The sequence below is a fragment of the Eurytemora carolleeae genome, unplaced genomic scaffold, assembly GCF_000591075.1.
Source record: "Eurytemora carolleeae unplaced genomic scaffold, Eaff_2.0 scaffold19, whole genome shotgun sequence".
Taxonomy (NCBI): domain Eukaryota; kingdom Metazoa; phylum Arthropoda; class Copepoda; order Calanoida; family Temoridae; genus Eurytemora; species Eurytemora carolleeae.
Window position 1 is genome coordinate 160,763 of NW_019396026.1, and position 13,798 is coordinate 174,560.

Sequence of the window (13,798 nt, forward strand, 5' to 3'; positions counted from 1 at the left end):
CAATGATGAGAGCAAATATGTTGTAGCGGCAGTAAATCCGGTATGTTCCGTAATCTCAAAAAAATTGTTTGCAAAGTTGCAAGCTTGCCACTTTCGTCAAAATCTAACCCGGATATCTGATTTTCTTCAAGTAGTCCTTTAAATGACTTATTCTTAACATAATCTGAAAAGTTAATGTAATTGGATTCATCTTTAAAGAAATGTTTTGACATCAATTTCTCGGAGAATAATGTTTTCATATCAATTAAATTTAATGAAAGCTCTGACAAAACATTAGTTGGTAAATATCTTAATAAGTCTTCTTCCATAATTTGGTAAGAGTTCGTTACCAAAGAGAATAATAAAAAATATTAAATTTTTTGTTATTGTAAAATTTATTTCAAAGTCAAGTATAATGAAGCGAGAGATTTATTCATCGAAATAAACTAAGTCTTTAATACAGTATTAGTAACGAGACATTCAAAACAAGAAAGAAACAATTTTACATTAACAGGAAATCCTAAATGAAGAAAAAATGTTGACTAGAAAATCTGAAAAAGGTAAAAAATGATGACTTAAGACTAAAAAACTAGACTTTTATCTCATCACACATTTTAGTTTATTAAGATAGATATTTTGCATCAGGTTTTCTTTTCCTTAATTGCTTTAGAGAATCTATTAGCATCAAAACCAAATAAACTGGAGTTGAAAATCTTTAGTTGTCCCAAAACTAAAATTAAAAAAAAACCCTGAAAGATTGAGGATGAGAACAAACAGCTTCTTCTAAACCTGGCCATATCATGTTACTCTTACTGTACGATGGTATATTAGACTCATTAATCTAATAAAAGAAGGAATAGAAGTTCACACTGCATTCTCAATTCAAGGCTTACACACAATTTTAAAGTACATTCATAGAAATCTGGAAGATTCTAGATATAATCTGGCTTTCGCCAATCTTGTGGCGAAAATGGGGCCAAAACCCCAAAATTCCTTGGATAATTCTTTTATTACTTCCCTGGAGGAAATGGATAGTGAGACCACTGTAAAGGAACAAGCCAGTCATCAAGGCTTCCTTTATAAAGATACAAGATCTGGGAAAATGATTCTAGTTGATGGGATTTTAGGATCAATGTTTTATGCTTTTGATAGAGTTGCTGATAAAACCTGTGTTCTGGATACACTTAGTCGAGAGTTCTCCTTGGAACAGATGAAGAACTCTAGATCAAGCTTTTATCAAGCTTTTCAACTGCAGGATACAGAGGGAAATATCCAATAAAACGAAAGATATCTACCATTTTTCTAAATCTCTGGGAAAGGATATCGAAAATTGATAAAGCTGGGCATGGAAATGTTGTGGTGACAGTACCTTTCAATTTACAAATACCCAAGTTTTTGACAACTAGTGAGTTTAGTGTCAAGGCATTTCAGGACACCTCAAATGCCATGATGGATGAGAGAATGTCAGCAATAGAGAAGAAGAAGTTAGTATCTGGGATAAGGTCAATGTCAATCCTGCACCAAGTTTTGCTGCAAAATCGTACAGTGCGGTAACTAGAGGTAATGATGATTACAGTGGTACAGGGGCAAGACCAAAGAATCTCACAGTCCCCCTAAGAGCAGGAATAGGTAGAGAAAGATCTCACAGTGTAAAGAGAGGATGAAATGATGGAATAAACTCTTAAAACAAAAGAAGGAATGTGGGGAAGCCAGTTGTCTCTGGTACCAGAAAATAAGAAAAATTAAATCCCCTCCGGCTGACATTCTGTTATGGTATTCCTAAAGGTACCACTTAACAGGATATTGTGGAAGACTTAGATGAAGCTGATATTAAGATGACAGTTGGCGATATTGTGCTGATGTCTAAACCAAATGAAACCTCAAATGTTATTAGCTTTAAAATCTCAGTTCCAGCTGAAGATCTTGAGAAAGCCTTGGATCCCACTGTGTGGCCCTTGCGAGTACGTGTCCGTGAATTTATCCATTATAGGAAGCGGTATTCTGATAGAAATGGAACCACAAGTGTATCAGATTTTGATAAAAATGGAACCCAGAGTGTAGAGAAGAATAGTGCTACTGGTGGTGCAACAGCAGTACAATGATGGATGCAGCTAGTACTTTGTGCTTAACTAGCTATAATAGTGGGGGTATGGGAATTGATAAACAGAACTTTATTTATTGAATGAACTACCTTTACCATTTGTCAACGACTTAAAACACTTAGGAAAACGAGCTATTTTCATTTTAAAAATTCAGTCCCTTAACCAAGAATTTTATTTTAACAGTCCTGATGTTATTTTGAAACTGTATAATATTTATTGTTGTAGTCTCATTCTTTGTGGGTAAACCTGTCTTCCTGTCTCCATTACTCAGATAGACAGCTCACAGTTCTTGATTAAGCAAGTTTAAGTATAAAGTTTATTAATCAACAAATCACAAAAGGGTTTATCACAACGTCAACTTACATAAGTACAAATACCAAATCTTGACAGAGATACAAGTTTAGTATAATCACCCTTAAATTTGGGTAAAATGCTCTATTTCATTTCACAAAAGGTTTATCAAGAGAAGATAAAAGGTCTGACAAGAAATCAGTTAATTTTTGGGCTTTTTTAGTCCGTCACATACATTTAGAAACTTGATAACATACAGGGTGTCCCTGTAAACATAAGAATTAGGAGACTTTAAAATTCGTGTTAACACTGATTTAATCTTTTACCGCCATTTGACTAACATTACCGACCTATGATTCCCCCTACAGAGGAAGGTTAGGGTACTCACCGTCCCTAGGGACAGTTATGTAAAATAACCGACCGCTCTGAGGAAGTTTTCGGGAAATTAGAAATTTTACTTAACCACGGCCTCGACCAATTTTTTCTACAAAACATTCCTCGCTACGCTCTGGATGTTTTGTAGACAAAATTGGTCTTGGGAACCCTTGGTAAAGTAAAATTCCCTTAACTTCCCTGTAAAGTAGTTGTAAATAATTATTAAAGTAATTAAAAATATGAACTTTAAATATCAACGGAAGCGTTACGTTTTGAGACATTGAAACTAAATTTTAGATATCTCAAAAATCATGTATGCTTTCCGCTTTAAATGGATAACTCCCAAACATTAAAAGAGCCAGTCCAAAAAAGAATTGCAAATTGTTTATCTATGTTTGTCTTGTTACATACCAACAACTGTATAATAATGATGACTAGGTGCAGAAACTAATACCGTGCGAATAAAACTATAATTTAAAAAGATTTATACGAAGTTAAAGCTTCCAATAAAAATCTATGAAAATAAATAATGTCAAAATTTTTGATTAAATGCTTAAAATTTGCGCCTAAAGCATATGATTAAATCGTTGGAAAAAGCAGAAATGAATACTTTTTAATTAATATAGAAAAAATTGATAATATTGAACAATAAAATAACAAAAAAAATTTAAAAACCTTTTTTGTATTTTAGATATAAAAAGATGCATTGATTCACCTTTCTCACAGTAAATATACATTGAAAATCAGAGTTCACAACTTTGTATGTACAATGAACTTAATTTAGAGATAGAACTGATACGCTTATAATTTTAGTGCTGTACTGTACTGTACTGTACTGTACTGTACTGCACTGTGTACTGTACTGTACTGTACTGACTGTACTGTACTGTACTGTACTGTACTGTACTGTACTGTACTGTACTGTACTGTACTGTACTGTACTGTACTGTACTGTACTTGAATCAAGAAAGATTAGGCTGGAGATTGGAGGTGGGGAAGGCGGACATGATTTTAACTGGAAGATCGTCCATATTTGGTAGAAGGATAAACTTATGAATCTCGTCCTTTAATCTGAAACAAAACAGTATTTATTTTTACAGTTGTTAGAATATTTAAAATAATCTTATATTAAATATTATATGAAATTTTTGAAGTATTGAAAAATAGACAAATTATGAACTATTAAATAATAAAATAATGATGTCATTTCAAAAATTAAAATTAAAACAAAAATAATTCTTTATAGCGTGATTTTTTTTAGCCCGATCTAGTTTTCAATGAGGACCCAGGATACAAATAATTAAAATAAAAAAGTTGACCTGTTGACCAAGACATGAATTCCTTTGTTAACAGCTGTAGAGAACAAGCTACCATCCTCGCCTAAGGATACTAGCTTGAAGTTTTCTCGGATTTGTTTATAGATAAATGAATTTTCTCTTAAGAGATAACCAGAAAACCAGAATCAAATTATAACTTTTAAAAGTCCAATGAGCATGAAACAAAGCAATTGAGCAGAATAAACAGTCCCATTTCACTAGATTAGTGATATAATAAGTGTCTAGAAAAACTATTTGCTTTATAACAGCATTACATACATAGATTAATTAAAATAATAGATAACACACTAGATGTCGTCCTTTCAAGATTTGGATGAAACCTGTTCACAATAACCCTGAGGCCGAAGCCCAGAGGAGTTTCGCGCATCTGGGCTTCTGCTTCCGGGTTATTGTGAACTATTTTCATCCAATTCTTGAAAAGACGACATTTAGTGTCCTATCTGTTATTTTAAGTAATCTATGATTAAATACAATTAAATATAGTCTTACTTTTGACTATTCCATTATTTTCTGTTTATCACAGTAAAATAATTTTCAGATTTCTTAAAACTCTATATAAGAAGAATAATCATTTATTTCATATATCTTTATATCTTTATATCTTTATATCTTTATATCCTTATATAATTATATCCATAAATCCTTATATCCTCACATCCTTATATCTGTATATCTTTATATCCTTATATCTGTATATCTTTATATCTTTATATCTTATATCTTACAACTTTAAACAATATTTCATACCAGGCTTTTTGGGTGTTTCGCACCCATCTTCTATTTTAACTTTTAATTGTGGCTCTATCAGTGCGCACACAAACAAACAAACAAACAAACAAACAAACAAACAAATAAACAAACAGTACTATATATATACATAGATTACCTAGTTTTACATCTCCGTAGTAGGGCAATATGCGAAGATCCAGTTCTGGTTTATTTTTGAATCCATACCAGATTCTAAATATGTTAAATTATCAGGGTTGTTCTTGAATCCATACCAGATTCTAAACATAATTTAAATTTTCTGGTTTGATCTTGAATCCATGCCACAGATTCTAATTTTTTAAAATTTTCTGTTTCTCAAACGTAATTTACATTTTCTGGTTTGATCTTGAATCCTTACCAGATTCTAAATATTTTCTGCAGAATATACAAAAAGAAGATTATCGATTTTTAACAAAAACATGTTCGTTAAAAACGAAAAAGAATCTTTTTTAACAGGTAATAAGAAATTTTGATTGATCGAGAAGTATTTTTAATCTTAATTGATTTTGATGTGCCACAAATATTTGATAGAATAGAATGTCTTTACGGAGATCCTAAATATTAAGAAAACCACAAAAATATTAAATTATTAAATAAAAAATATTAATTATTAATACAAGTTTTTTCTCTCTCACCTGTCAGAAGGAGGGGGAGGAATATTTAATACTATAACACCCTTCAAACTCACAACCTAAAAATTACGAGTAAAAAAATATTATTCAAAAACAAAACAATTAAATTGTGTCGAACCTCAAGCTGAAGGGTCATTTTCTTGCTTGTTTTTGCTTTCCACCATTCCGAGTTGGACAGTCGATTTATTCCCGTCTTTACAATCTCACTGTTTCCAACCATCTCCCACCATCTAGATAGTGCAATCAATAAATTAATCCATGTTATCATCCAACCAATCCACTTACTTATCACACGATCCATTTTATTAATCATCAATCCATTTTATCAACCAACCAATCCACTAACTAATCATTCAACCCATTTTTTAATCATCAATTCATTTTATAAATTAGCCAATCCACTAACTAATCATACAATCCATTTTATTAATCATTAATCCATTTTATTAATTAGCCAATCCACTAACTAATCATTAATCCATTTTATTAATCAACCAATCCACTTACTAATTATCCAATCCATTAATTTATCATCCAATCCATTAATTTATCATCCAATCCATAAAGGGGATGGTGGAGTTGGCACATTTGATGTAGGGGGGGGGGCCCTGCCTTCATTTTTGGTTCAAATCTTCCAATTTTTTGGGTGCNGGAATTTCGATCACTAATTAGGCGTGCAGCCAAAAAATTGGAAGATTTGAACCAAAAATGAAGGCAGCCCCCCCCCCCCTACATCAAATGTGCCAACTCCACCATCCCCTTTATCATATAATCCATTTTATTATCATCTAATCTATTTTATTATAAACCAATCCATTATTTTATCATCCAATCCAGTAATTTATCACCCAATCCATTTTAATTATCATTAATCCATTTTATTATCATCCAATCCACTAATTTATCATCCAATCCATTAATTTATCACCCAATCCATTAATTTATCATCCAACTCATTAGTTTATCAACCAATCCCCAATCCATTTATTTATCCTCCAATCCATTTATTTATCATCAAATCTATTAATTTATCAACCAATCCATTAATTTATCATCCAATCCATTAATTTATCATCCAATCCTTTTATTTATCATCTAGTCGATCAAAAACCAATCAGAATCGTCTCACCATCTACCCAACCAAACGACAAAACCACCGATCAAACAACCTAGCAATTAGCAACTGATACTATAACCAAACCACAAGCTCCTGAAATAAATCGTCATAAAACTCTAATACTGAAGTCGTCGACGTATATATAAATACAATGAAGACAACGTTCTATATAATTTTTTATTAATACCAAGCTTTCAAACAGCTTGGATACACATAGATCTGGAAACAAAGAGAAGCTGTCAGTTACCAGATATTTTTAATATTTAATTGTTAGAAATTAAAACTTAAATATAATAGCTGTCCTTCTTGTATTGATATAAACGTCGACCAAAGTATTTGTCCAATATTATTAAAACTCGCCTAGTCCTATGAGCTGGGGACTCGACAAAGCTTTGAGGAGTTTCACCGCTCTCCTCGGAGTCGGACTCCGCGCTGTCCTCCTCCTCGCTGTTGGTAGCAGCCTCTATACGACTAGACTTTCGACTAAAAAAATTAGGGATGAATATCATCGCTTAACGACAGACAGCTTCAAGCATTAAGCATAGAAATAATTTAATCAAAAGGACTGTAAGCGTAATTTCCAGCGCGCCTTCATACATAGATGGCAATTTTCGATTCACAACGGTACCCTTGAAACCTTTATCTGATCAACTAGGTGGAAGATATTGTCGTTTTTCTATGTGTTAAGTGTTAAATTCTGATAATTTCTATACCCCTTTTCTGCTGTACAAAGGCGCAAGTTTCTTTAGAAGAGAACCCACAATTGAATATAATTCTTTTTTAAAGTTATAAACTTCTAAGTCTTACTTGACCAGGCAAAGCTTTCAAGGTTACCGTTGTAAATTCGGCATTGCCATCTTTACATGGAGGGTCCCTAGAAATTACGCTAACAGTCCCTTTAATTCGTGAAATTTAAAATAAATATCTTACCCTGGACTAGGAGGCCGGACTGGAATTGCCTCTGGGTGCTCTTCAAGAAGAGCTTTGAGATGAACTCCACCAGCCTCGGCATGTTCTTCAACTAGATTGAACCCGCAGGTCTCTATAGTAGCTGAGGCAATACCGCCGTACTCTACTCCGAGCTGAACCCACAGTCCTCGCTCATTTTGAGTAGGTCGAGATACCCATTGAATCTAAATAAAATTATCATTTTTTATTCAATTTTATCCAGAACTTAAAGGAAATATAAACGTAATTTCAACTAACCATCCGTTTCAAGATTTGCTTGTCAGATTCTCAACGGAACCGTTTAAATCTTTTTAATCTGAGTAACAATGAGGAAGATATTGTATTGTCTTAAAACAATTGGATTCTGGGAGTTTCTCACCGAAACAAAAAACGGAAATCTCGTAAAACTACAATTGAATATAATAAAACCTTTATCAGACAAAAGGTTTTGGGGTACCGTTGTGCCACTCAATAAATTGAATTTGATCTACAGTTCCTCAAAAGCAACATTCAGAGAAGGTACGGGCGGTTAATCTTTTTATTCATTTTTTAAAAATTCAGGGAACTCCAAATGCATTTTTTTAAAATCTTTTCAATCCAAAAAACAAGTTTTATTAAAACACATAACAATTTCATTACAATTTAATTCACAAAGAGTTGAGATTGCTTTAAACTCCATTTTACAGATTGGAATATAGAGTGATGTTTTTTTAATCCTTTAGAACTTTCCTAATCTGTACTAAACGATGTTAGGTATTTTCACAAAAACATTTTTCAAAGCAGAAACTTCCAAAGGGTATTTTCCCACGTGACAAAATTCCCAAATGTGCAATGACCCTAGCGGCAACTTTCCTAGGGTATTTTCTTAAGTGGCAACTTCCCAAGCGGCAATGTCTGCAGCGCTCAGCCCTTATTGCAGCCAACAGCCTAACCTAACCTTTTAGAAGTTGCAGTTGGGGAAATTGTCACTTGGGAAAATGCCTTTGTGAAAATAGCCAACACTAACTATATTAACCTTAGGTAGGTTGCTTCCCATATCTATCTCTGTGACACTAATCTGCTTAAACCACTGTGTGATCTTGATCTGCCGAAAGTTTAATTCAAAATATATTACAGTTTTAGTTTTCCAAATCACGGGCAATTCTAAATTTATGAATCTTATTCAACACTAGGCTTTCAGGCCGCTTCGCACATATCGTCTATTTCAATTCAGAACATTTTCTCTTTGTATACATTAAAACCTGAGTCTTGAATGACAAAAACAAAAATAGGTCGTGAATTTCATAACAAAAATTGTGGATTTTCAATATCTTCATCAACCATCCATGAACCTTCCCTGTGGTTATAGGATTTCTAACTAATAAATCTTCGAAAATTAACAAGTTTTCAATTTTTTTTTAACAATTATAAATTGAGAATTAAATATTCCTTGAGAAGTTTGTTATGAATCCGTGTTCGAAGGAGATTCTTTACTTCCAGACTTTTATGAATATCGTAAAAAATCCTAAAAATATCAGGGGTAAAAATCTAAAAATATCAGGGGGTAAAAATCTAAAATTATCAGGGGGTAAGAATCTAAAAATATCTGGGGGTAAAAATCTTAAAATATCAGGGGGTAAAAATCTAAAAATTTCAGGAGGTAAAAATCTAAAAAAAGTGAAAAGAAAGTCTGACTCATGTTGAAATCCGGAGCTGATTCGACATTATGAATAATAATATGATAAAACCATTTTTATAGAAATTAGGCTTTAAGTGTGATTCCAGATTTTGGATATATTTTGTAAAGTGTAAGCTGTTAAAAACATAAAAATTAAATCATGTCGATCTTAAATTGTAGGAGAGGTAAATTATTACCTGTGCAAATAAACATTGAAGAAGTGAATACACCAGTCCGTAGATGTTTCAGATCCTTTAAAACAAGATTAGTTAATGTTTCAGATCCTTTAAAACAAGATTAGTTAATGTTTCAGATCCTATAAAACAAGATTAGTTAATGTTTCAGATCCTTTAAAGCAAGATTAGTTAATGTTTTAGATCCTATAAAACAAGATTAATTCATGTTTCAGATCCTATAAAACAAGATTAGTTCATGTTTCAGATTCTTTAAAAAAAGATTAGTTAATGTTTCAGATCCTATAAAACAAGATTAGTTCATGTTTCAGATCCTTTAAAACAAGATTAGTTAATGATTCAGATCCTTTAAAACAAGATTAGTTCATGTTTTAGATCCTATAAAACAAGATTAGTTAATGTTTCAGATCCTTTAAAACAAGATTAGTTAATGTTTCAGATCCTATAAAACAAGATTAGTTCATGTTTCAGATCCTTTAAAACAAGATTAGTTAATTAAATTTAAATTAAATTTAAATGAATTGTTTATGATCGTCCGACAAACATTCCTGCTTTATTCATTTTAGATGTAATCTTGAATTCATCATTACGATAAAGGAAAAATTTTTGTAAAAATAATACACTTCGAAAAATGTATTGGTGCAGAATTTCTTCTGGAAAGTTAATGATCTTCCAATCCGTGTACATCGTTAAAGTCATCTCTGGATTTTCAATTACAATTTCTAAGAACGGGAGTATACTTGCTGGATAAGAATAAGGGTTTAAAACATAGCTGCTTGTTCATCTATTAGGCTTTTATGAATCAAGCATAAAAATGTTTAAAGAGCAGCCTGAATGAAATACGCGTTTAAAAAGACTTTAATGATCAGGGAAAGTCTTACTTTCTGAGAATATTAGAAACTTTAACACTTGAAAAATAAGGCATTTTGATTATAGAAGTAATTTTTTAGTGTTTATTTGAAATTTATTCCACCAATTTCTTTTTTAATGACAAGGTTTATAAAAGCTTGAAAAAATGAAACGTACCCTGTATTGATGGTGTTGGCTGTTCCAGTATTTTAGACATAAACTCAACAAAGTTGGATTTCCGTTCCCGTACAGTCTCACGCCTGCAGTACAGGAGTAAAAAATAAACAATCAGCAGTCTCACGCCTGCAGTACATTAGTAACAAATAAACAATCAACAGTCTCACGCCTGCAGTACAGGAGTCAAAAATAAACAATCAACGGCTACAAAAATCAACACAGTTAGGAAAATTATGCATCAAAGACCGGGACGACTATGAAGTGTCACTGGTCCAGGCCTTGGTTTGACATTGCCAACTTTATTTATTATAAAACCTGACTGAACTATAAAGATGTTATCATTTCATTCAAAGATTTTTGTGTCAGAATGTGCATATCTATTAAGGTATCTACTACACTGTTTTAAAATATGTAAACCTGAATTTTCTGTTTGAATCTGTTGGTTTTCTTGTAACGTCTAGAAATGTATCGGCCAGGAAATAATGAGCGTTCATTAAAGCTTTATATATGTCCTCTTTCTCTCTAAACAAAAGAAAATAAGGATAAATAACAAATCTATACGAATAAAGGTTATATATCTATCATCTACATTCTACTTTAATGCCTGTAAGAACTGACGTTCTAAAATTAATTCTATCTTCATTTTCAACACTTTTAGAATGATGAACTAGCTGAAATGTGTTTTTTCCTTCCGTTTTTCAATGATGATAAATTTTTTGATAAGGATTATTTTTTTAATATTGCATGTTAAACTTCTAGACTCGCTTAACTAGGATTTATAATGTCAGAGAAGGACAAGATGGAATTCAATGTTCGCTTATTTAATCATATTTAAATGGTTTTAACCGTTTAAATGAAAAATAACGGATAATCTCTAATTTTGTTTTGGCTGAGCCTACAATTCAAAATCGACCAACGAATAGTAAGAATATTGTGCTTTAAAGGGCAGTTTTAAAAATGTGTCATTCCGGACTAATGATTGATTGGACTAACGTTCATAAGGACTAAAGCCTTTTTGGACAAATTATTTTCAATTGAACTAATTTTTCAATTTTTTAAAGTAACCAGCTCTTATCGAGAATATAAAGTACTAGCTAAAATGGCCGGTATTGCCCTTGGGGAAAAAATTTCGATTTTTTTAGCCTATATTACCCTCAGGCTAACCATGGGTTCCCTCAAAAACCGTCAGCCCATTCGGTCCAGCTGTTTGACCAGCTATAGCTCACATATACATATTTGAGCGAAGAGCTTTATTAAATAGATTTTACACAAAAAATTATAAAATGTAACCCTGGCCACCCCCGAGTGTCCACAAAAAAAGTCAGCCCAATCAGTTCAGCCGTTTGGCCGACTATAGGCAACATATACAAATGTCTTGTTTTATTATATAGATTATATACTCGTATAATGATGAAAACATCCCCGTTTATCAATTTTAAAATCTATAATTTCTACTAGGGATTTTTCTGTAAAATGTACTTACTGACAACGAACAAAACTTACAGAATTAATCACTTATTAATTTGGACAACGACGATATATTCTCCTTAGTTGCTCACATAAAGGTTAAAGGATATACAGTTGTAATAAGTCCTCTTTAAATAAAGTGTGAGCTGAAATGATAAATCACAATGAAAGTCCCTTTAAGCTATTAATTGAAATATCTTCCTCGAAGTTACCAATCTCTTAAATGCAATGAAAAGAATGGTGGTTTTTTGTAAAAAAAGTATTTTTTTATTGCTGTTCAAATCAATAAGAAAAGGTGGACCCATCATTTTTCGTGAACAATACAAATTGAGTTTCTAAGACTGAGTTGCATCATTCTTTAAACTTAAATATTCCAAAAACTTCAAGAATCAACAAAACGAGTAACGGGCGTAAATAATGATTTTTTTAAATGGCGTAAATTTAAAGACAGGAGCGCGCAGTGTACGGGTTGAAATTATTCTTGTTAGTGGGGGCAAGATAAATTTAGAGACATGAGAATATTTTTTTAACATCCCCCTCCAATATATTTTTTTATAAGGTAGAAAAAAAGAAAATAGTATTGACAGTAATGATGCTCGAAGTGCCAAAAATAATTTTTTTAATATTTTTTCCTTTCTTGACAGCATTTCATCGATATTTTTTCCAATTTTTTGACAATAAATCCAAGATTCTAGAAGAAGAAAATTTTTATCTGAAAAATTCTAGGCGTGTAAAGGGTTATTATTCCCAATAAAACCTCCTTATTTACGCCCCTGAACTGATAAATACTAAATAGTGCAGAAATTACCAAAGTAGCTTTAATAAACCTGGTCAGCTCTTGTCAGATAGAAATAAACCTGTCACCTCTTGTAAAAAGATGGAAAACAAACCTGTCAGCTCTTGCAGACAGATAAATAAACCTGTCAGCTCTTAGACAGAAGGAAAACAAACCTGTCAGCTCTAGCAAACAGATAGAAAACAAACCTGTCAGCTCTAGCAAACAGATAAAAAACAAACCTGTCAGCTCAATTGCAAACAGATGGAAAATAAACCTGTCAGCTATTGTAAACAGATGACAAACAAACCTGTCAGCTTTAGCAAACAGATAGAAAATAAACCTATCAGCTCTTGTAAACAAATAGTAAAAAACCCGTCAGCTATAGCAAACAGATAGTAAATGAACCTATATCAGCTCTAGTGAACAAATAGAAAACTAACCTGTCAGCTCTTGCAAACAGATAGAAAACCTTCTCATCACTTTCAGCAATCTCTGCAGTTGGTGATTCGTCATCCAGCTCGTCTATATCCTTCTCTGTATCGTCTTTGGTTGAAACTGGTGAATCTAAGCTATGAAACTCGGAATCGGCCTTCTGTGCGTGCAGGTTGAGGTGCGCATGGGCTTGGTTTGGTTTGGAAACATCCAGCTCCCGGTCGGAGTCGAGGGTATCCGGTGCGGACACACAGTTTGGTCGAATCTCAATTGGATACTTTTTACTAAACATACGCTTGCCAGCTATTCCATCTGGTAGCAAACCAATCCTGGGACACAGTTTTATATTTTTAACCAAATGTTTAAAAAAAATGTTAAACAGAATAATTAATTTGAATCAGAACTAAACTAGAGAAAAGGCCAAAATTCAAATAAAATGAAGGTATGTAACTTTTTGGAGTACTTCAAGGTGAGTTCTTCTTCATGATTAAATAAACAAATTGTAAAATTGTAAACTTGTGTTCCTTGCTGTTGTAAGATCAACATGATCTGTATGGAAATGGAATTTCAAATCTGCTGGGATGACTTCATCAGTATTCAATCTCCTAGAAAAAAAGGTGAAAAATAATTTAGCAATTAGGTTAAAAACAAGGTATCTACAAATTATCTACAAATTATCTACAAATTATCTACAA

The 13,798-nt window shown here is 32.3% G+C and overlaps 1 protein-coding gene across 19 annotated transcripts in view; it reads right to left on the reverse strand.

Annotated features, from left to right (window-relative positions):
- Nucleotides 1-2,383: 2,383 nt before the first annotated feature.
- Nucleotides 2,384-13,798, reverse strand: part of LOC111714644 (testis-expressed protein 2) — a 31,295-nt gene continuing 19,880 nt past the window's right edge. For 3 of the 19 annotated variants that reach the window (XM_023490470.1, XM_023490396.1, XM_023490616.1), the window contains 14 exons: nt 13,628-13,708; nt 13,112-13,432; nt 10,844-10,948; nt 10,427-10,509; nt 9,404-9,458; nt 8,978-9,053; nt 8,565-8,633; nt 7,532-7,734; nt 6,962-7,084; nt 5,603-5,714; nt 5,488-5,543; nt 4,971-5,044; nt 4,067-4,127; nt 3,629-3,818 (listed from right to left, as the gene is read on the reverse strand). In XM_023490470.1, coding sequence (XP_023346238.1) covers nt 3,710-3,818; nt 4,067-4,127; nt 4,971-5,044; nt 5,488-5,543; nt 5,603-5,714; nt 6,962-7,084; nt 7,532-7,734; nt 8,565-8,633; nt 8,978-9,053; nt 9,404-9,458; nt 10,427-10,509; nt 10,844-10,948; nt 13,112-13,432; nt 13,628-13,708 — 1,528 coding nt within the window. In that variant the 3' untranslated portion in view covers nt 3,629-3,709. The other 16 variants (XR_002768162.1, XR_002768116.1, XR_002768094.1 and 13 more) reach the window with 16 other exon arrangements.